At 40.2% G+C, this 24,222-nt stretch overlaps 1 protein-coding gene across 2 annotated transcripts; it reads right to left on the bottom strand.

Annotated features, from left to right (window-relative positions):
- Positions 1 to 565: 565 nt before the first annotated feature.
- On the bottom strand, positions 566 to 22,519 carry kcnip1b (Kv channel interacting protein 1 b). Of its 2 annotated transcripts, none has more exons than XM_053441407.1 (8): positions 21,681 to 22,519; positions 4,834 to 4,958; positions 3,704 to 3,773; positions 3,543 to 3,613; positions 3,353 to 3,460; positions 3,167 to 3,271; positions 2,822 to 2,884; positions 566 to 1,948 (listed from the first exon to the last, which is right to left on the bottom strand). In XM_053441407.1, the coding sequence occupies exons 1-8, from the start codon at positions 21,766 to 21,768 to the stop codon at positions 1,901 to 1,903; spliced, it is 678 nt and encodes a 225-aa protein (XP_053297382.1). In that variant the 5' UTR covers positions 21,769 to 22,519; the 3' UTR covers positions 566 to 1,900. The 2 variants fall into 2 exon arrangements, with proteins under 2 accessions (XP_053297382.1, XP_053297383.1); XM_053441408.1 differs by lacking the exon at positions 21,681 to 22,519 and adding an exon at positions 10,126 to 10,458.
- Positions 22,520 to 24,222: the final 1,703 nt, after the last annotated feature.

Genomic DNA, 24,222 nt, shown 5'->3' with positions numbered 1-24,222 from the left:
AATGTGGTTTCATAAGGGGACTGTATAGGCCTTGGCAGATATATGCTCTGTCCCTCACTTGTTGATGTTAGAAAATGTGTACCCTGAAAAAGGTGTAGTTTTTTAGAGACTAAATGCAACGGCTTCATCCAGTTCGAGTCTCTGTTCGTAGACTGCATATGGGGTGTTATGGTTTGGTAGGCTTTCTCTTTGAATAGCTGACCAGACATTAATGTGTACAGATATATGGATTAAATGGAATTAAAGGAAAGCCTGTCAGTGGAGAACTTATACGTTGTGATTGGACTACAATAATTCACATAATTTTCATATCTATCAAACCATTTATACTGGTAAAAGTAATCCCTCTACAGAAGTATCAGCATTCATGTTTCTCCACTTTTTTATTTGTTTTTTCCTATGATGATTATCATCACTTTATATGTTGTAGGGTCAGAAAAGCTAGTTTCTTAAGAGCTCACAGAATAAATACACACGGCCATAGACCAATGGACACACAAGCATACACGTTTGCATAAAGGAGAGAACTCAGTTTGAGAATTTACATATTTATTATCTTATGGCTTAGCATCATTTAGATTGTGAGATATAACAACTCTGAGCTGCTCCACCGATGGCGAAAAGAACAGCAATTCATATTTCAAAGCTTAAACTACTATAGCCTTGTGAGTTTTCTATCACAGTCGTGCTTTCAGATGCACCGTGACTCACAGCAAACCATCTGCATGGAGCTGCAAGCGCCTGTATACATCAGCGTGACATCACAGATTCGGTTCGGATGGGAGGTAGCAGCACAACCTGTTCACATGTACAGATGGAGCCGTCCTCAGCGTCTTCCAAATATCACATTCCAAAGCTGACTATAACTCGTGTTTCCTTGCAACTTTCTCACGACTTTTCTCAAAGCTTGTTTCCATTCCAGCGACCACCATCGAGAGATCGGTATGATATACAAATGTTATTCACATCCCTGTTTCCGTCTCCAAGTGCAAAACTAAGTCATTGGTTTTTCTGATTTAAGATTCTTCACTATTATTTAACATCTTAGAATTGCACATTGTCATCGAATGTTTATACACTTTTCAGCAATACCTTTTATTAGACAACACATCGAGTTCTTCACAAGAAGCAAAAGAGCAGGTGAAAATATAAAAGAATGGATCCACTTCTTCTTTCCTTCTTTTTCACTAAAACCTTAGATCAAACAGAGATGGACAGACACACTCACACACCAAATAAGACCCAACGAAATGTGCTGCTTTCGAAATCGTACTATTTTCTACCGAAAGCATTAGACAGACTAGTAACAACAAGCATTGATTTGACTCAGCAAGAAAGCAAAAGCCAGGCCAAAACAAACAGTACAGGGTAGGTCACTGCAGCGGTGGAACCAATACATGACATTAGGAAATATGCCATATCACTCGTGGCTAAAGTCCTCAGGGCTAAAGATTTGAAGATAAATCAAAAGCTCTTGCAAAAGCATGCATTTATTTTTTGGCCACAAGAAAAAAGGAAACAAATAGTTCTGCTGGTTGAACAAATAGCTTTTTGCTGGTCGGGAGCAGCCTCGTAATGCATCTGCAACAGGTCAATTTTCAATCTTCCAGACGGAATCGAGAAGAGTGATGTGTTTATGTCCGAGGCCTCTCAGCCACTCTGTATTGTATTGTGTGGTGGAACTCCATAGGAAAGCCCCCTTTTTAAAAGCATTCAAGTCCAGTCCCTTTATTCACGTGTGTGCAAGGTTTTACCCCGGCTGTGTGTATCCAGACGACAGCTGGATGAGATGCGGGGAGAGGAGGAGGGACCGGATGCATTGCACATATGCATCCACACACATGCACCCACACCGAGCCCCTTTTCGTTGGCCACGTCTGCGTCTCCCATCGTCTCAGGCCTACATCACGTTCTCAAACAGCTGCATGGATCTCATCATGGTCTCATCCTGCAGAGAGTGAAGACGAGTCATCGTGACAGAATGATGGAATTGACTCATACTGCTCTTTTGACACTGCAATACTGCACGAGGACAGCAGATATATGTTCAACAAAATCAGTCATTTCTCTTTTCCCGTTGAACAGGACTGTGTCTGGAGGAGGTGTTAATGTTTTAATGTTTAAGTCCATTTTCGTTGATTTCTCACGTCATTTGATATTCGTTTAAACTTGCACATGTGAACATGATATATTCAACATTCAAGATGCAACATGCAAGATGTGTTGTCCCACCAGTTATACATATTGAACATTATCTATACAGTAAGGTATATAGAGTAAGGCAGTAATACAAGTAGAAATAGACAATAGTAATATAATAACAGTAATTACGAGGACATTATTTCAATAAATATATAATGTAATAAAAGTAAGGGCCGAATACTAGTTCCTGATTGTGTGTGAGTTAAATGTTTTTTTTGAACTGTATAATTATATACATTTGAAACATATTCCAAATTCTTTAACATGTACATAATGTTCTTATGATGTAAATGTGCATTAAATTCCAGTTTGAAATGAGTGGAAATACTGTGTGATCAATTCACCTAATGAAGACAATGAGATGAGCTCGACAGCTCCAAAAGCTGGTAAGTGAATGTTTGAGTTTAGTAGAATATTTTGTCGCATATACTTTTTCTCAAAGATCAAGAATGAACGTCTATTAGATGCAATGTTTTTTTTACATAAAAAATTACTACTACTGGGAACAGTCCTCAGTGTAACTTAATATTGACTCTTTAAAGTTGGCAGCACATGGTTAAATAACTTTTCCATGTTACATAGGAAATTAAGGGAATCACAGATGAAGGACAATACGTACCTCCTGACAGGCTATAACGAACTCCTCTAAAGTCAACACTCCATCTTTGTTTTTGTCCATTTTCTGGAAAAAAAATGTGACAGAACAAAACGTGAATCTTCTCCAAAATGTTAATTCAACGAGTTGTAATTCTGCTGTTGTGGCAGTGTGTCAATTTGCCACAGAAACAAAACACTACGGACTAATAATGACATAAAACTTCATAAGCTTTATCTAAGAACCAGGCAAAGTGTCTCAAAAAAGGCAGACAGGTTCATAACAGAAGGTACTAGAGTGTGATGATAGACAATAACCTGTCACTGTTCACAAATATATGACATTTCAAAGATTAACTTCATTTTGAACCTGAAAGAAGGCGTCCACGTGCTGCTGTGGGACATCCCCTTTTAGTGCAGGGTAGGTGTACTTTCCCATCATGTTATAAATGGCCCTCACAATCTCAGTCATCTCCTGAAAGAAAAGAAGAATGGTTGACATAACGGCGGGACACAGAGACTAAACTCTGTATTCGCTGTGACAACGCGGTCTCACCTCTCTGTTTATGTATCCATCATTGTTAATGTCATACAGGTGAAACGTCCACTCCAGCTTCTCCCTCAGAGTCCCCCGCAGCAGTGTAGACAAGCCCATTACAAAGTCCTGGCAGCGACAGAAAAAGAACAGTGAGACGGAATGGAACCAGCTTCTCAAAACATACGGTACGGTAACACATTTTTCTTACCTTAAATTTAATGGAGCCATTGTTTGTGGTGTCGAATGCGTTGAAGAGATAATGTGCATACATGCTTGCGTCTGAAAGCCACAAGAAACATAAGGGTGTGATGGTTTCTGCTCTCAAAAAGCTTCAGAGAGCAAAGACAGATCAAGAGCATCGGACTTTACCTCCATGAGGGAAGAACTGTGCATAAATGTGTTTGAACGTCTCCTCATTCACCATTCCGCTCGGACATTCCTGTGGAGGAGAAGATTAAAACATTATTCAGTGACTGTTATACTTTTTACTGTTTGTTACTATACCACAATTATTTAGTCCAAGTGACTGGACCCTTTAGCCAGCACTGGACTACCACCTTTTGTTTATCGCATTATATTTGAATGTTACTCTGACACAAATTAATCTTTTTTAGCTGCTGCAAAAGATAAAAAGTTATTGTGTTCATTCATAGCATGTTTTTTTATTCGTACATTGGATATTTAGTTGGACTATTCGGCTGTGTCTCAATGCAGGGGCTGCATCCTTCAGTTGTGGGAGGGATGGACCGCGAAGGCCAAACTGAAATGTCCTGCCCTTATCACTGTTTCTTAGCAACTGAGCAGACATTAGACACACCGAGAAAGTTTTAATTGTCCTTGCACTCTTTTCATTTTTGAAAAACTATTCGTCACTGACATGCAACGAATCCGAGGATATGCCGGGCCAGGAAGGAGCCACCCCCGTTGGAGCTTTTCAAAATGGGACAGTCTAGGCAGGGGCACCTTCGTCGGCCGACATAGCTTTTTGTGTTCAAGGACTTTTACTTTGTTTTCCTTGAGTTCGTTTTTTTGGATTTGCGTCTTGGTAGTTTTCTACCAAGTAAAGATACTTTCTTCTCATTCCTGGTTTGTTGGCTCGTTCGTTGCACTTTGTAATTCTCCTCTGGTCTTTCACTTGTGTCCTGCTTCCTATGCCTGCAGCCTTATGTGTCACACCTTTGTCTCATTATCTCTTACTTCAGTATTTAATCTTGTGTTGGCAGTTAGTCTTGTAACTTGAAGTACTACATTCCAGTTTAAGGTAAGACATGTTTTGTCTGAATTTTCAGTCATATGAGGTGAATAATACTTTGTGGATAGTTTGTCTTGGTTTAGATTGACATATTAGATGGATTCAAATGATGTACAGACATAGATGACGAATATCTGTGACCTTTGTTATCACCAGACTTTACATTTAACACCACGAGGTATAATTTTTTCTTTCGTGTGTAATCTCAAGCGTAATCTCCTTATCAAATCCGAGAGTGTGTGATTACATTCTTGAATCCACGATATAGGATCTGCAGCTCCTGTTTGGAGAAGTTGGTCTGGGCCTCCAGTTGCTCGAGACCCTCTGGTCTGTGAGACACCATCGTCATCTCCAGCTCATCATCGATGCTATCTACAGGGGAGCGAGAGGGCGAAATAGAAATAGCAGGAGATATTTATAACTTAGAAACACGTCACGACATCTTTAATCGTTGTTAAACTTGTGCTCTTCCCAACCTTTAAAAACTGTAATATGCAGGAAAGTGAAAAAACTCAACAAAAGCAAAAAAAAATTAGACCGGCAGGAAACATGTATCAAGAAATTGATTAGGCCGCGGAAACACAGGCGAGTGAAGCGGCCAAAAAGGTAGATAGGGAGACAAAAGTGGAATCGAGAGGAGTATGCGTGTGCTCGACAAATAGATCCCCCCCTTAGGAGTTGAGGGACTTTATTAATGGCAACACAGTGCTAAGTGTCGGGCGCTGTGGAGACAGATGATGGTTAATGATGTGAAGAGTCATGGTTGGGCTGTGGGCAAGGTTTCGTCTCTGTGACTGTCTCCAGCCGCGGGGCAGCACTAAAATCACTGACATCCGGCTGCGTGCACACAGTCCACACAGACACACACACACACACGCACACAAACACGACTGAGTACACAAACATGAGCAAATGTCGGAGAGGAAACAGCCACATGACCCTAGCTGGAAAACACTTAGTTGTCCTCACAGAGGCCACAGATGATGAAGAAATGAAATGAAAGTGTCAACTCTTATATTGGTGAGGCCGAGCTTCAGATTTACACTTGGTCTGTGGTCGCTTTTAAATCCAAACTATATACTATGATTTATCCTTGGACGAATTCTTATAATAAATCAAAACCCCATTAAATCCACTGTCGCAGCTGACCAGCGACGCATCGACGACTTGACAGATGTTCACATGCATGCAAGGCCAGTTGTGTCCGCATGGCCGCGGCTCAGTCAACCTTAAAAAGTAAAAAAAGAAAAGAAAAGCTGCAGATTAAATATAATGTAATACTCCTGCCAGTTGGATGTAGGCGATGACTCATTCAGGTGTCAGGATTAATCCTTGACACTGAAACTGTCTCCTGAATCATGCATCACCTGCCAGAGACAATCTTAATCTGAACTTGGGATCCATCATCCGCTCTTTAGCAGTTCCCAGAAGCCTGATGCAGCCGGAACCTAATGCAACGATCATTTCTGTACAGTAGGATGCAATTAGATTCATTTGTTTCCTTGTGGGGGAATAATTACTGTGATTGTTCAAGATTCAATTCATGCACATTGGTCTCAAGTATCACAAGCACAGCTTTGCTCCTTCTAAAGCTTCTCTATAGCTTTACCATTATTTAGAGATAATTTGCCATAATTAGAATAATTATAGATATATTCTACATATATAAAAAAACTTGAATGTAGACACATACTCTCTATAAAACTAATTCCACAAACGTCTCTCTGTGGGATGTATATCTCGTGATAGCTCAACAATGTTTCTTCTCTCTGAAGCTACAGCTTTATGCTTATTTAGAAATAATGACATAATTAATATCTCCAAATGTATGTTAATACCCACACAGCCATTTTAATGAGAATATTATTATATCCCAACAGATATAGAGATATGTTGTTTTTCAATACAGTGCTTACTGACATTAATCATCTGATCATACGTCAATTGCTTTCTCTCAATCCGTCCTCCATCTTCCTCTGAGCTCCTGGTGCAAGCTCCTTGACGGTTGTTGTCATGGAAATGGATAGACAGGATAAATGAGAGCAGTGCTAAGTGAATTAGGTGAACTCGATGAGGAGGGGAAAAAAAGGTGTCAAACACTATATCTACATTTATTTTTGGCCCTGGGAATAAAAACATCATCACATGACTGCAAAAAACAAAAACAAAAGTGCTCTGTATTCTTTGTGCCCGGAAAACTTTGCTTTCCTCCAAACGCAGCAGTGTGATCGGAAACAGATGAAATCAAATGGAGGTGAGGAAAAGAAAGAGCCAGAGGTGTTGATCAGAGGAGGAGTGAGATATGGAGGTGACAGAGTGTGAAGAAAAAAGAGAGGAGACAACACATGACAGAAATATATTGCAATATGTCTGGAGAAAATAGGAAATCATGTGGGATTAATGGAAAAACATGCAAACGAGAAGTGTATTTGAATCCGTGATTTAATTGAAACCCTAATGGCAACAAGCTTTGGATCCCACCAGTCAATTCTGATTAAAACTAAGGGATGATACAGATCCAGTGTTGAAGGCAGGAGCCCTGACGTAAATGGTGCAACAGCTGCTCTGCACACAAACACTCATCAACACGAGCCAGAAGGGAAGTGTCCCGCCATGACATGAAGGAGATAATGAGAGGAGTGTGTCAGGTGCTGCTTCTCCACAGCTCTGTTACGGCTCTGTCGACAACAAAACACCAGCGCCGCAGGCCCAACTGCTCCTGGAACAGATTGGATTCAGCGCGCTCATCTGGTGTGCGGCCGCGAAGGCCCGCCCCAAGCTACGCCAGAGACAAGGTGTTTTTCGACTGTTATCGACATGTTGGTTTTCAGAACAATACAGACATAAGGGAAGTTAATAAAATGGGTGGTAGTGGACACCAACTTGCATGAACACAACTTTGTTGGTGCAAAATTCAGCATTAAAAAATAACCTGATAAGACTGAATAAGACATTTCCATGTTGACTGCATTTTCTGTATACATGTATAAGTCTAAATTGTATTATAACATCCTGTTGGAGATTAAACTGCATTTTGCCAAATCAACATACTGAAGCTACCAACTGCTTGATGACACATGTCCTTAGCGTTACAAAGATTGAAAAATAAAAAGGGATAGCATCATACATTAAACTATTTCAGGCTGGTGGTTTAAAACGTGTGGAATGTAGACGGACGTAATGAAATAGTAGACACAATGATGGGGGTCATAGTCGCACTATGCTCTGTAACACGTAAACAGGTATATGAATGGAATATTCTATAAGCAGCTTATGTAAAGACCCTGATCAAAATAATGTCTTATTCAGAATAGGGTCAATAGTCGAATATTGGTGTCCATGCAGTCAAAGATGTATTTGCTACCTCACCTTGAAGTACTGGGCTCTCATCTGCTTTCTTGTTGAGAGTTAATTAAGATTGACCTTACACTCACTGCATGGTGAAGTGACACCTTCCTTGCTTAGCTGAGAAGATATACTGCAAACGGAGGAACAGCTGGTCTGACTCTGTCTTAAGGAAAGAAGATCCACCTTCAAGCATGATTAAAGCTCAGTAATTGATAACTAACCACTAACCCTAATAATATTATCTTTGTTTGATCCAATAAATTCATGGACCTTCCTATGTCAAATTGTATTTACTTATATGGCCAAATATTACAAATTGGTGTTCACACAAGAAAACATTGTGCACATGGCGCTAGTCTCGTCCTGATGAAGACAAATCTTGATGTTTAATGAAAGATGGCTGAATGTCTAATAAGTGCTCAGTGGTGAATACGTTTAATTCACTTGATTTACTACATAGCTCTGTTGGCTGTGAAGAGCAGTACAGCGAGCAGTAAAACCCAAAACCCTGAAGTACAATAGATGCATTTCAGTGTTTATAGGAAATGGGAGTGAGCAGAAAGCAGTGTAGGTCACCATAAATCATGTCAGGCCGCCCCCAAACTCTCAAGGTTTACCAGAGACATGATCGCAACTTCCAACCCAAAACACCAAACACATAAGAAACATATTCCTGCATATTAAAGGCATCAAAAGATGTAAGTCACAGATTCCCTGACAGTCACTAAATCGATTTTGAGAGATATGGACAAATCCGGGCGGTTTCCACTTATTTCTGGTCCTAATCCAAGCTAACTTGAATAAATTTATTTACCCAAAAAGTCAAACTACTCCTTCTATATCTGACAATATTCTTCTCTACATAAATTGTAGCTGCAAATGAAACAGATGATTTTCCTTCTTTCATTTAATGAAACAACACCAGTTGAGCTCATGGCAGGGACTTTATTCTGTGACATTCAAACTTGTGTTTTGATTCTGAAGCCGCAGTCTTTACCTGGTGACATATACGCTGAATCCAGATAGAAATCTTTTCATTTAGAAGAGAATTAAGGCTTTTTTCTTCACATAAGGGTTTGCAGTATACTATTTTATATCTTACAGACACGTTGTTACTTGTATCAGGCTTTGATCTACCCTTCTAACCACTCTCCTGCGCTGCCATACTCATTTTTCCTCCTGGGAATCTTGCCATATACCTCTCCTCGCTTGGCACCGTAACACAAACATTAATGGAGATAAAAAAAGAAACAAGTTGACCCCTGTGCATACCTTTTTTTCCTCAATAGCTTTTCGAGACACTCTTATCAGAGCAAGGATGAGTAAAAACAAACACAAAGCATCGCCCCCCCCCCCCCCTTGCAACGGTGTCAGAGACTAATCGCTGTGTTTTCTGCCTCATCTATTTTATCTCTATCTCACGCTGCTATAAATTCATCATTCATCCTGGCTGAGTATTGTTCACACTCTCCTATCATGTCTCTCCCCCCCCCCCCCCCACCTACAACCCAGTCTCCATGACAACAGGCTCCTCAAGCATAAGGCCAGGGAGGTATGATATGTGAGCTGCCTGTTAATTTGCACGCTCTCGCCTGGACCCCTCCGTTCGCCTCCCGTTTCGCATTCGCTCGCTCACTCGCCTATCACGTCCAACAGGCACCCACGCATGCAAACAAGACACACACACAAACACACACACACACACACACACACAACCATAATGATAGAGTCAGGGTCAGTGATTTTGCTTTGGTTCTCAAGGACATCCAACTCCGTGGCACTGTCATTTCTCCATCGTGACCACAGCACACGCTCTACCTCACAGCTCAGTGTCAGTGGACGACTTGGATCTCTTCATCACAATCCTGCTGCCTCTTCCCTTGAGGAAATATTTTTTCCTAGTAAAAAAATTAGCTTTTTTTTTTATACCTAAGATATAGAATGTTGCATTGATGCGGTTGGTTACAGCACTTTACATTTACATTCAGTTTGGTATCAACTGGTTACATCCATGTAAATGTTGTTTTTTAATGTGCATATAAACAACACAGAAAAAGACAAAAACAAACACACATCAATTGATCTTAATTATTATGTTGAGACTGTTTTCTTTCTTTCTTTTTCTCTCAGTTTAGTCTTTCTGTGGCTCTTTTGTCCTCTCTCCATCTCTCTGTGACCAGTGTCGACGTACCTCTGGACGTTGTCCTCTGCTTGGTTTGCATGGTCAGAGTGCCCACCACTGCACCCATGTTGTCACCGTGGAAACCAGCCCTGGTCAAACAACCCAGAGAGTAACAGTCCGCTGTTTTTTCAGGATTTAGTTTTCCTGTCGTCGTCCTGTCTTCTTCTGCCTCCGCCGCTCTGTATCTTAAAGGGGCTTTGCCCCGGTTGTATCTCCTCACTGGCTTCAGATCTTTCACTGGAGGACGCTTCTCGTCGTTGAGCCGATTCTCTTGGTTTCTGATTGCTCTCTCCAAACACACGAGCTGCTCCTGCCTTTCTGCGCCACTCCCTCTCTTCTGTGCCTCACTCTACTCATCTGTCAGCCTTCCCCCCCTCTTTCCAGCTCCCTTCCTGCTCGTGCCCTCGTGTTATGGGGGAGTGCTCGTAACTAATTCAGTAATAACAACAGTGACAGGTGAATGGTATCAGATGAAGGACATTCATTTAAAGCTGACACATCTCAGAGCTCCACAATTCAGTCTTTCATCCTTATTTCCTGCTCCTAATCATGACTCGTCTTTTCATTTCCACTAACACAAGTACACACACCCGGCACAATGTGATAACGGGTCCTATAGTCCGTTACCATTTCAAATACGTCCTCTGCCTTGTCAAGCATGATCTGTACCATAATGAGCATGTAGATATTTGTATAGGCTGCCCACTTGTCTGTGTGTGTGTGTGTGCTCGATCTTTACTAGCATCTCTCTTAATGTGGTCAATGGAGAATTACTGTGGTACAAACAAGAACATTATGTGTCAATGAATATTCATGGTACGACTGTGTGGATTGGGGGAAGGAAAGCTGTGGGCGCGACTAATGTTTATTAGCCTGCAAGTGCTCGGTAGTAAGAATCAGACAGGGCTGTTTGGAAAAAGAGGTAAGTGTTTATGAGTGTTGTTTTCTGCTTAAACAATATTACTCACAGCTGTAAACAGAAGCTGATGATAAAATGTGTCTGGGATGCTCCTATAAAAGTAACCGCTATGGTCTGTGTGAGGTGCATGGAGTGGAACACAAAGAAGATGGGAATGTCTTTATAAGTATTCACCGGCTGCAGACCAGAAATGTAAATGCTCTCTCTGCATCGCTCCGTCTATATGTGTGTAAGTGACGGCTCCTCTCTTGGTTTAAAACATTTATGCGCTGCCTTTTAGAAAAACCAAAATGCTGTTTCAGCGTTCTTGTTTCTTAAAAATTGCGTTCATCCCTTAGCATGAGCCGTTACAAGAGCAGCCATGTAAAAGGAGTAAAGTGGCATAACAGTATATCAGACATAAGAGTTGTTAGATCATGGGTTTAAGAGCTTGAACTCTGTAGTCATTCAAAAGTTGAATATTTATTACCTCATAGTTAAGCCTGGTCTAATGAATGCTGTTTGAATAGGGAGAGAATAAGTCCTCATAATGTGAATCCTTATATTTCGAGGTAAAGACCGGTTTAGCTTAAGTAAGTTTTAGTTTCAGGTTAAGTTAAGGTTTAGGGTTATTTTAAGGTTAAATGGTTAGGCCAGAATGATTAAGGTTAGTTAGTCTTTATGAAATCAATGTAATGTCCTGTTTGTTAAGTCTTTTCCAGCATAAACACAGATGAGGTCAGGACCAGTGGACCTCATGGGGACCAAAGCCTGATCCTAATGAGGCAAAACATCATTTCTGAGGTTAAGGTTACGTGGTCAGGTTAGGGTTTGGCATGAATTGTTCATGATCAAGGTTAGGGATAAAGTCGTCCTGTTGCTGCAAACGTGGAGTTGAGGTAAGAACTTGTTTTGCACCGATTGATCAAACGTAATTTAATAATTTAATAATAATGGATCATTCTAATAAAGACACAAAGTATTTGTGTCCAGTTTCACATACCACTTTTTCTTTTTGGATCAATTTCCCCCCATTCTAATACATTCACATGAATCAAATATATATATTTTTTAAATAGGCTTTCACCACCTCAGATCCTTTAACCCACATGCATCTCATTTAGGTATTCTCCCTAAATTTTTCAACAAAATATTAATTACACTTTAGTTCAATTCAAACAATCTCCCCACAGTTTATCCAAGTTTTTGCATTACATCCTCTTCCATTCAACATGAAAAGTCTGACCCACACCCTATAGCCCTAATCCTAACTTTCACCGGGGACATAACTTTTGTCCCAAAAAGCATAAGCCATCCCCAATTAATTGGTATTTAATCTGAAATTTGTCTCCCTATGACAAAAATAGACACACATTCACAAACACACACAGGATTAAAGAAGAAACCCCATGTAATCCCAGATGTGACAGATGTGTACCATCTGGAACTGCCTTACTGCACCGTATCAGTCTGTACTGTGACATGCATCAAGGACACCGAGCTGGAGTCTGACTTGATAATCCCTCTTCTTGTCCCAAGTGCTTGAGCTTCACACGCCAGCTCCCATCAGACAAGTGAAAAGTGTGTCAGACGTGCTGCATGACTTTCTTATTCACTGACATCAGGATTTCTTACATCCTCTCACTCTCCTGCATCTTTGATCATCTTTCATTCATTTCATTATTCCGGTAGAGGTGAAGAAATCTGTGATGGAATGTAGTACATTTATTTGGTTTCTATACTAAAGTAGATTTTTCTTGTATCTTTTCTTTACTTTGGTAGATAGTTTTTCTCCAAACAGCCAGGCGTAGAGAAGGAGCATAGAATTTATTCCACATATAACAGCAAATATCTGTACTACTCTGTGACACTATATTTTTGTACATCATTACTTTACGTTTCACATAAATTTGTTGTATATATTTTTTGCATTTTGCTAAATAAGACCCCACTGCAACAGCATCACTGAGGAAACCCCTTCGGAAGAGACTCAGCCATGATGATGTACTAGACATTAGGGAATAGGCTACGCTCAGCAAGTAGTTTTTATTCTAAAAATATATTCACAAGCAAGTAGTTACTTCTACTCGAGTAGAAAAGCTAATGTTGCACTTGTATCTCAATACATTTTTTATTTACTTCAGTAAAACGTTTGAGCACTTCCTTCAGAGAACATCAACCATTCTTTCAATTAGAAGTAAAGGTTTATAATTTGAAATAAAGTAAAATGATCTCTCCTTCCTCTCTGACAGGAGCTGGCTCTTCCAGGGCTGAGCATTGTTTCTTGGTCTATATAAGAGTTTCCATTAGATTCATTAGGTCACCACAACTCTCTTCTTCACCTTGACATTTCTCTATCATCTGCACACTCCATATTAGAACTATTTACCAGCGTATCACAAGTCTGATATACAACAATTCACACTGACAGCTACGAGCAACAAAACGCCTAGATTATGTTCCAGTATAAGACTTTTTTAGACCTTTGATTAACTTTTTTTGGGGAGGGACTAATTTCTTTTTTGATAGTCTTGAAGATTGTTTTTCAGTTGTTTGATTTTTGATTATATTTGTTCCTGTCTTACATTGCCTTGTGTGTTTTTCTGTTTTTGTCTGGTTTCCTGCCTCCCTTCTAGTGTGTGTTTCACCTGTGCCTCCTTATCTCCAACTGAGTATTTAGTCTCTCTCTCCTTCGTCAGAAGACCTATTTTCTTACCAGAGTTTAACATTCTTGGATTTTCTGCACTTCCTGGTATTGTTTGCATTTGGGTCATTGCAGCTCAGCAATAAATGTGACCTTGAATGTGCAAATAATGAAATCTGCTTGACTTTGGACTGTGGGACGAAAATGCAGGGCCCAGGGTTCAAACTCAGAACTTCTGTTTCTGAGGTGACAGTGCAAACCACTGCACCACCATCACAAATAGATAACTAAAGAAAATTCACAGATAAAATAAATAAATAAGTCACCATCTTGGGCTACTTTTCCTTGTTTTCTATTGTTATTATTTTGGACATTTTTGGTTGGACAAAATAATATAATATTTGGACATTTTTAAATATGTGTCATCACAAATACATTTCTATCAGTAGTGGGTAATGTGAATAGGATAGTTTAAAATAAATCTCAAATTTTATTAGGTTTTTTTAATAAAAAATAACCTAATATGTTACATTAAAATATAAAATATTCAATATTCAATATTCAATAAAAAAAAGTGCAGTTATCTCCCCACACTGTCTACAAACGTTTGCACATACGTGTTACAAAAAACACATATTCTCAGAGAAAAAAATATACCAGTGACTCGTGTGATTATATTTAAATGGTAAATTATAAATGCACAGTATTTATATAGCACTTTGCTCTTCAGTCTTATCGACCACTGAAAGCTTTTAACAAGACAATGCAGAATAGAGGAGAAGGGGATCGAACCACCGACCTTTTGGTTTGTGGACCACCCCCCCCTCCTGCTTCTCCTAAGCCGCCCAGAGCACAGAGGGAAAAGGTAGCAAGTTCTGAGTAAGCACGCTGAGGAAACACTGTGCAGACAAAGCTGCAGAGCACTTATCCAGCTCTCACTGCTTTATCATTAGCTTGTAGTGCGAGTCTTTGGACAGCAGGTGGCAGCAGAGTATAGTCTTACTAATAAACCAGCTGCTCGAGCCTTTAGGGCACAATTTTCTCTGGACTAAATACATCATGGGGAAAAAATTAACAAAGTGCAACAACATGGAGATCTGGGCAGAATCTTTAGTTCAGTGCCACACAACTCAGCTGTCAACACATTGTCCACTGCATCAAATAGCCTCACCTGTACCGTATCAACAGGGGATTCTGTGTCAGACCAGTAAAACAATGAGGCTGGAATGAATTACTGTGTGGAATAAAACCCCGGGAGAGACAGGAGGCAAGAGGTAAAAATAAATCTAGAAGGAGGCGGTTACGTAAAAGAATGTAGAGAGGCGATGTAAAAAATTAAAAGCAGGGACACATACTTTCAGCTCCTTGTGCTGCTTTTACAGCTGCAGAAAGAAAGAAGGGTGGGGGGGGGGAGAGAGAATGAAAGGAGCGAGTTGGGTTCACAAATGCAGCGTAGCGCATGGGACAAATTCTGCCTTAGTTTTGGTCAGAACATTACTTTTATGGTGGTACTGCAGGAGTTGAGTTGTGACCCTGCCGCTGCAGCGTGGGACGCTGTGACTCCTGCTGCAAGGTTATGCACTTAGAGGACACATGTGACTTGTAACAGCGAGAGACAGGTACAGCAGGAGTCCGGATGAGTGGGTTCCTGCCTTCACCTTTCGCTCCTGCTGTTTCCGATGAGTCGACAGGAAAGATGGTGCATTGAGCAAAATAACTTTTGGTTTCAAACCAACATTAAGGTAAGGTCACGAATTCCAATTTTTAATTTAAACATAGGGCTGGGCGACAAAATGATGAAGATAGTTATCGCGAAATAACCTTTCCTCGACATGATCGATACAACGTTGAAATAATTAATTCCATCCATTTTTGGACAGACGCCACGTACATACAATGATAATGAGAATAGCGCCGCCCCGAACCAATCATGTGGCTGAAATAGAGTTACAGCCACGGCAGGTAAGGTTGACGGACACAGCACAGAGTGTAGGAGCAGCACCCAGCAGCAGAATACATGCTAATGTTTGGGCTACAGCAGCCGTGCACACCAGCACGTCAGGAGCGAGATAAAACATAAAATGACAGGTAATGTTAACGAAAACTTGAGCGACAGCGTAACGAAGAAGACAACCCAACGGACACAGCCCAAGAAGAGGTCATCGTTGAGAAGAAGGGTCTGAGGAGTTTGGTAGTGTGGAGATACTGTGGCTGCTTACAGACTGACAAAATTATTTTTTACAGAGTGGAGCAGAAATGACCAAAATAGCTTTTGATTTATACCGTTGTATATATCAATACTGATGGATATTTGAAAAGTCGTACAATTCTTTGCATATCGCCAAGCCCTGGTTAAACGCTTGACCAGATTCTAGCATTTTTCTAAAAACCCAACGCTATTGCGACAGCTCATGTGGAGAAGATAAAATCCATGCACTTACACAGTGTGGTAATGTACCTAAAGCTTGCTAACGTTTAGTAGGATTAGCCTCTAAAAGCGACGTTTCATAGAGCTTTTACTTTTTTTCTTTCTAGGGGCAAGATCATTTCATTGGTCAACACTACGTTAACGCTACGCGCTAACTCATTCTGACAAAAACAATCAAAGCACAGAAGAAAAATATCCAAATGCAGAGAAGAAATTTAATCCGGAAACACTTTTTTTCAATTTGTCCTATCGTCCCTCCGTCCCTCCATCAATCCCTCCATCCCTCCCTCCTTTATCTACTATTACTCTACTATCCTTTAAGGGGCGGGAGTACCAGGAGCCTATGTCAGCTGACATTTGGGGAGAGTTGGTACACACCCTGAACAGGTCGCCAGTGTATGACAGGAAAAACAATAATTCACTCTCACATTACACCAACATACAGTTTAGAGTCTCCATTCAACCAGGCCACAATCTGCATGTGTTTGACTGTGGGAGGAAGCCGGAGCGTCCGGAGAAAACATGCAAACTTCACACAGAACGACCACGGCCAAGCTGGGATTTGAACTGGGATCCGTCTCGTTTAACATAGACAACCCCACAAAAATGGTTTCTCATTATATCTCAGTTTGTTATATTCTTACAGATCATAACGAATCTCTCTCCACTAACATACTTCTCTTTTTTTCAAAGCAACAATGTGAAACAGAAGTGTAAAGGACAGAATAATGACTAATAGGACATGCATATGCAGTGCATGTTTCAGAGTTTGTAAGAATAGCCTTTTAAAGGTTAACACGCATAGTTTCACGCTTCATGTATATGCATGTACTGTAAGTGTGTGCAGGCAAGTGTGCACGACAAACCAAACTACTGCAGATACATCGGTGCTGGAGATGAGGGGCTTACCTGACATAGCTCGCGTGTGCAAAACTCAGTATGCATGTATGTGCATATCGTCACGTCTTCTTCCATGCATATACAATAGCTGCTGCAATGTGCAGAGATGATGCTCGGAGACACAATTAGGATTAAATGGTGCAAAGAAAGGTTTTTTATCAGGAATGCAACCACTGCACACTGAGAGAACAAAGGCCACGTCTCACACTCTACTCGTACAGTGTGAAATCAACTCTTTTCTATTCTGTTGTTACCTCAGCGAAGGAGGTGAGGTTTTCACCCCTCTCCGTTGGTTTGTTGATTTGTTTGTCGGCAAGATTATGCAAAAACTATGAAAATCTGCAAGATTGGGATTTTTGTTGTATGATGTTTTCACCAATTTCTCCAAGAATGATTCACAAATCAGCAGAAAATAACCCTGCACATTTAGGTGACTGATATCTATGAGTGTGTAAAGCTCGGTGCAGTATTTCAGGGGACTTTCAGAGGTACACTCTGCTCTACTGAGAGCCCTAGTTTGAATCTGTCTTTAATGTGCCCAACGATTACATAATAGTGTCCATGGTGCATATTGCTTTACAAGACCACTGCAATTAAATGGATTGTTTATCACATAAATCAAGCATAGTTTTTGTTTTTTATCTGATTAAGAACATAGTTAAAATGTACTTATAACACAGGTTAAGGGCTCAATCTATATGATCCAACATAAACAAACAAAAACTTGCAAGATTTCATTATACACAGTGACTCCCAGATCTTTCAGCATGTGAACTTATTATCGAACATCATAGAATCTGGGTTTGTAACTTTTGGCATGTTTTGTTTTACATTAGACTCAGGGTCATTCATCATTAATCAGCAGGCCTGAACATTGGTTTAACAAAACATCAATGTAAATATAGATTTTCTAATAAGCTGTTGTTTAACTCAAACTTCTTATATTCACGGGGAACAGAAATTATTATTTGAGCCTTCATATCCTCACGTTATGCATCTAATTGTCATATTAGTTTACTTTTAAGATGGAATTCTAGTTCTTTAATGGGTTTCTTTGCATTTATGGAAACAATTAGACTGCCATCAGTAGATTATGACACAATAAAACACAAAAGCCTTAAAATAAATATATTATATCTTATGCGTATCTATATAATATTTTTAATTTATGTTTATGTTAATTTATATTTTTTCAGGTTGCTTCTTGAGGCCTTTTTGGACTTTAATATTTAATGTATTGTAAGCTTTCCTGTTTGTGTGTCAATCCATTTTAAATGAAATAAAAATAAAAGCTTGAGCAAGGTAATCGGAGATATATCAGAAATACATTACAACAGGAAGCTACAATACTACATTTCCCACTTTGAAACACAAACTGTACAATACACTGTGTACTTTTGCTTTGTTATAAAACTACACACATTTCTTTTCACCTTATGAATTGTAAACCTTTAAAGAATGTCAATAGGCCCCATTTTACACTGCTTCTATTTTGGTATTTTGACAAGAGGACAATAACTCAGTGAAATTTAATTATAGTGTTAAATAAAGATATGGCCACTGTGCTGCAAAATCCATCTTATCCTGAAGTAAAAACAGGTCAGGCCCATGAACTGTGATCAGCAAAGCACAAAAAAACATTTAGGGGGTGAAGAGACCAGACGTTCAATAAAATTCACACTTCATTTCACAAACTGCTCATCCTCTGAGAACACAGAGGACAAAACTGCAGCCGTCCACAAATAACGCCAGAGAGGCGGAGGTCACGGTGAAGAGCAGTTTCCCTCTTTCTCCTTCTAAAGGAATTTTACTTTGGTAAAAAGCCCAAATTATTTAAAACGAGTCACCTTGCAGAAAGTCAAGAAAGATTATAATCTGTAATGTAAAAGGATGGCGGGTGCACAGTCCCTCAGTTTTTAGACATTACAGATGCGTTGCATGACCTAGATTGTCAACCCGTGCAGCCATGAGTAGGCAGCATTACTTTCAGAATAGCACAGTAGACAACTTCTCCTGTTCAGAGTGTCTACTGTAGTTTCACTCTCACTTCGCTTTCACCGCACTTTCCTTTCTGTTGTTTTTATTCTTTGAAATAACAGATGAAAAATGCATGATGCAATATAATATTAATACTGGACAACTACCAGAAGTGTCCTATAGGTTCCATAGATTTTAACAGTCATAACAAGGTGTCAATTGTCCGAGAGTCTGCTCCTTTCATCAGTATGAAGATGAAACGGGGAAGACTTTGGCTGTGAAGCGGTGATATTGCTGCTACTGTCAGTTGCATTCATGTTTCATGTTTTTGACAGAAACTAGGCAATGCGTGAATAGGATCATTAAAAATAAAACAGGTTCAGCTTTCCCTTTCAAAATCGCTTGCTACACTGGAAATAATGTTACGGCCATGGTTGCAGCCTCGTAGCTGATCGGTCTCTAGTCCTGCCTCCTCATTACCTGGTTAAGCTTCTCCACCTCCACCTCCTCCTCCTCCTCCATGCTGTGCACCTGCTTCTCATCTACAGGCTACCCTGCAGTGTATTTAAACCCTGCACCTTTCATCCACTCTTCGCCAGATCATCTGCTCACCTCATTAGAGTAGACCTCTTGAATGGTGTATTTAAGTTCTCAGTTAACTTCTGTGGTGTAATGTAATGTCTTTTAAGCCTGTAGCGTTTTGCCGGCCTGCTTTCCGTCGCCTCACCTGCCTGCCAGTTCCGTTCACGCCCCCCTCATCCACCAATGGAACAGGACCTGCCACCTCCCTGCCCACCTTACCTAACTGCCTTTGAATAAACAATATGACAGCCCTGGTTGTATGTGTTTTCCTGGCTGTTTTCTCTGTTGAAGGTGGTTTGCCCGCCTCTGTGCTTAGGCTGCTGGGCCCTGTAAGAAATCAGTTCCTGTCAGTGGATATGACTGCCTTTTGAATGATTGCAGCTATATAGTGACAGGATCCAAATGTTTCTAGATGGAAAGTAAGCAACTATGTGTTTTGGAACAGTGTGTGTGTGTGTGTGTGTGTGTGTGTGTGTGTGTGTGGGTGTGTACATTTTCACATTTTAAGACATGATGGGCTTTCTGCAGTGTTTTATCAGTCGAGACTGACACTCAGCCGCACTCTGACTCAGCAGTTATTCTTTTGCTGCTCAGGTGAAAAGAGACTTTCAACCACAGGGTGAAGAGGTCAAGAGGAAAAAGTCGGGCTTCAGGCCTTTAACACAAACATTGTCCTGAAGAGAGGCTGAGAGTGTGTCACAAATGATGTTTAAGAGGTTCATACAGATGATGCGGACATGACCTTATCATCCAGATCTTAAATGGGACAGTACATGACTTACTGCATAAATGAACTTTTACCCCCCCCCCCCCCCACCACACACACACAAACACCAATACAAACACACACACAAACTAAGAGGTTGAAGCGTTAGAGGTGAGTTTGTTTGTAACAGACTGTATATGGAGACTTTCTCATTTAGAGACAGAATGATCAGGGGATGAAGATGCAGCAACGAGGCCCCGCCCGTGCTCTTGCTTGACCAATCGTGACTCCTTGATGATTTAACTAGTATGCTAATCATCAAATAACTTATTAAAACCAAACTTAATGAAAAAATGAACACTTATACAAACATCAGTGTGTGATAAGGGCGGCCTTAAATTACCAGCTTTGTGAAAAATTACTGTGACATTTCACTTTGGCCCATGCCCCATCCACTAACATGGAGGAGGTGGGGTTTATGACCTATACTCAAGCCTGCCACCAGGGGCCAATTTATGCTTTGGCTTCACATTTGGGGAGCTGCCGTGCCGTCCATCTGTTTACAGTTTTTGGTCAGCACCACTTTCTTGGCTGCAGTGTCACTACAAATACAATTTCGGTTCTTGTCATTTCAGGTTGTTTTTATCACACTGATATTAGTTCAAGGGCTTATTTTCCAATAACTTTCATTTTAATTACTTCTTTGATGGTTTAAAAAACGGAGACTGACTCACAATTTTTAAAAGCATGTGCAGTCATTTTCTCTCAGCCCAAATCCAAGTCGACAATCCTTGTGAACCTGTAAGGAGTTTGGCATCAACAGCAGGAATCCACGGACCCAACCTACGTGTCGGTGGTGATGACGGGAAGTATTTTCTTGGCACAGTTTGGCCCTCTCAGAACCGATCAATGTGAGAGTTGTTCCTGACCCTGGCCTGCACAGTCAGCAATCCTAATAACCACAACCCTGACCCATTATGAGTCTGGGCCACAGTTAACCCATCTTCTACTGGCTGTTCCCAGCATTGCAATTCACTGTATCCCACCAATAGTTGTGTCAAGCTGAACTTCAGTGACTTTCCCAGTCACAAGATCTGAATCCAGGAAAACACTGTTGATATGTGGTAGAACAGGAGATGAGCTAAATCTGAGGAAATGAAGTGATGCAATCATGCCGACGTAAAATAAACTCAAAGGAAACTTTACAACACTTTCTTAATTAAGTCCTGACCTTGTCCACTCGGCTGCACCAATAACCTGCAGTTTTGCACTGTGTGACAACACCAGTAGATTGTACCGGCAGAGCTTAATACTTAATTTAAGGTTAGCTGTAGTCCTCTCACATCCCTATATAGTATCAAATCACAAGATGGGAAGTGTGTATATGAACATCTGAGTGAAAGGGTGTCAGAGTAAAAAGCCTCAGTACCTTTTACGAGGGTGCCTGAGACCAATCTCCGCAGGGACTGGATTAACTTGACCACCCCCTGCCTGCAGCGTCTGGTACAGCCAGCCATCCTGAGGTAGAGGCAGGGGCCGATGGGGCAGATGGGGCAGATGGGGCAGGGGCTTCACCACAGACAAAAATGCTTCCTCCAGTGTATTTAAAACAAAATAAAGGGTTGAACTTGCAGATGCTCCTTCAGGATGTAAAGTTGCTATTGTGTGGAGCACAATCCTTAAAGCGAAGAGGAGTCGGTCTCAGTAGTTTTTGTGACATACGTCATGATGAAGGTGAAGGTGAAAAAGAATTGGGATAGTTGATCAAAGTGAAGTTTCAACTGGAGATTAAAAACAGACAGTTCACCTCCACATTCACCTGTGAAGTCACTCGTTTCTGTCACTCAGTCAGAATAGGATGCTCGCACGCCCAAAGACACAAAATCACACGCACATCTGTGAAGTTTAGAAGCAGGTATTGCTTGAACTGCCCAAAGGAGTCAGATAGTTGGAGAGGTTGGAGGAAAAATACCGTCCTGTACGTCAATCAAACAAAAAAAAAGCAAAGTTGTGTTCCACAAGGCAAAATGAGTCAGACGATAAATTATTGAATGTCCAAGAAACAAGCAGTAAAACCTTGTCCACTTCTTTCTCTCCTCCTCCTCTGTTGTTTTTCTTCTGATCAACCGTTTCTTCCCCTGCTCTTTGTCTCCTCTTCTGTCTTGTAGTCTTGAGAGGTATCAGTTCCTTCCTCCCAGCCTGTACGTTTCCTCTTGTTCTCTGCAGTGGGAGCCCTGCGGCTGTGGTCTGTGGAGAAGCTCTGCTCAGGCGCTCTCAGCAGATCTGTACTGCAGAGAGCAACCACCACCGCGTGCCCGCCCTCTCTCCTCTCTGTTCCCTCCTCCTGTCGTACATTGGTGCCTCCTCACTCTCGGGCAGTCTCAAGCTATTTCTTCTACCTTATTCCAGAGCCTTTACACAATTCCACACACCATTAAAAGGAGATAAAAAGGATCAGGTTAAAGTTGATGGTTCATGGTTTATAGCTGGAGCCCACATCTTGGTGGCAAATGTATTTCTTAAGTTCATAGGGCCTGCAGCGTTTTACTTTACAATCCATAGACATTATCACAGGGTATTATTAAAATATGTCCTCTTGCAAGAAGTCATATTGAAAAAGCACCTGTATTGAATCAGTACATCTTGAAAATTCAAGGCTGTATTCACTTACTGTAATATGTTTTTTCCACTTATGAAAGAGTTACTCTTTTTCCAACTGTATTGCTTTGTTTGTATAAGGTCAATTTTTGCTGATGGTATTCAGAATTCTAGTTTTACAATTGTACATTAATGCAATAATCTGTCTCAAATGAAAGTAAGTTCATAGAGAGTTCAAATAAAAGATTAGAATATGCATTTTTATACAACGTAGTTTAGTTCATAAATGCTCTCTCTTGTTTATATCTATATCTATATATTTATACATTAATAACCTATGAAAATCCATATCTGAGTATACTTATGGAATACATTATTAAATATGTCTCTGTCTACAGCAGTAATATTAATCACCATCTCCTCTTGCAAGAAGTTATGGCGAATCATCAGAAACTGTCTTTATCCAATAAATTATTTATCTATCTATTTCAGTCTTTTTTTGAAATATATATTTATTATGTTTATTTAAGATTCATTTTTGTTTGCCACAAAGTCTTTTTTTTTGTTTTTGTAAATTAATGCAAACCAACTTAAAAAATCACTGCTTTAAGTTATTTCAAAAACAAAGTAAGCAATTTTGTTAGATTCAACATAAAGTTAACAAGTTACACTATCTTCTAAGTTGATACAACTATTTTCATATTGCAGTGCATCAAGTGACTGACTTATGGATGAATACATTATTTAAATATTTGCTCTCCTATAAATTAAGTTGACCTATATTTTAGTATATTGCTAACTTTTAAAAACACACCTCTTCCGTCTTTACCTTGAATTAAAGTTTAAATGAACAATTTAGTAGCACTTAAATGGCACTTACTTATAGCACTTGGTAGTTTGGCTTTCTTGAAGAAAATTGTACTTTCCTCGATACTTGTTGATCTTGTACCCTCATGGTTGAATGCACTTATTGTAAATGAAATGTATTGTAATGTCATGGAATATATTCATGGAAATAAATAGAAAAAAAAGCAAAAAAGCGAAGGGAACTCCAGAAATGAATTTAGAATGAGCCTCTTTCCACATTAGTGATTAATCACTGCCATTATTATCAGTGCATCTCTACTGGGTAAGTACATCTGCTTTCCTGAGTAAATAGTTTTGTCGCTATGGTGATGAGATAACCGAGAGGGTATCGTGTTTGAAAGAGAACCGGAGGCTCTGTGTCAGATTCTCATACGCTATCTGAAGACAGCTCCGTCACGAAACCAGCAGGTCAAATCAGGTTACATAAGCCCACGGTTTGCTCGAGGAGATTGTTGCTCACTCCACTGAACTGGGGGAGATGCTCCGGGAGAGCATGACACAGAGCT

This window comes from Pleuronectes platessa, chromosome 15 (assembly GCF_947347685.1).
Source record: "Pleuronectes platessa chromosome 15, fPlePla1.1, whole genome shotgun sequence".
Lineage (NCBI taxonomy): Eukaryota > Metazoa > Chordata > Actinopteri > Pleuronectiformes > Pleuronectidae > Pleuronectes > Pleuronectes platessa.
This window is presented reverse-complemented; position numbering and strand designations above follow the sequence as displayed.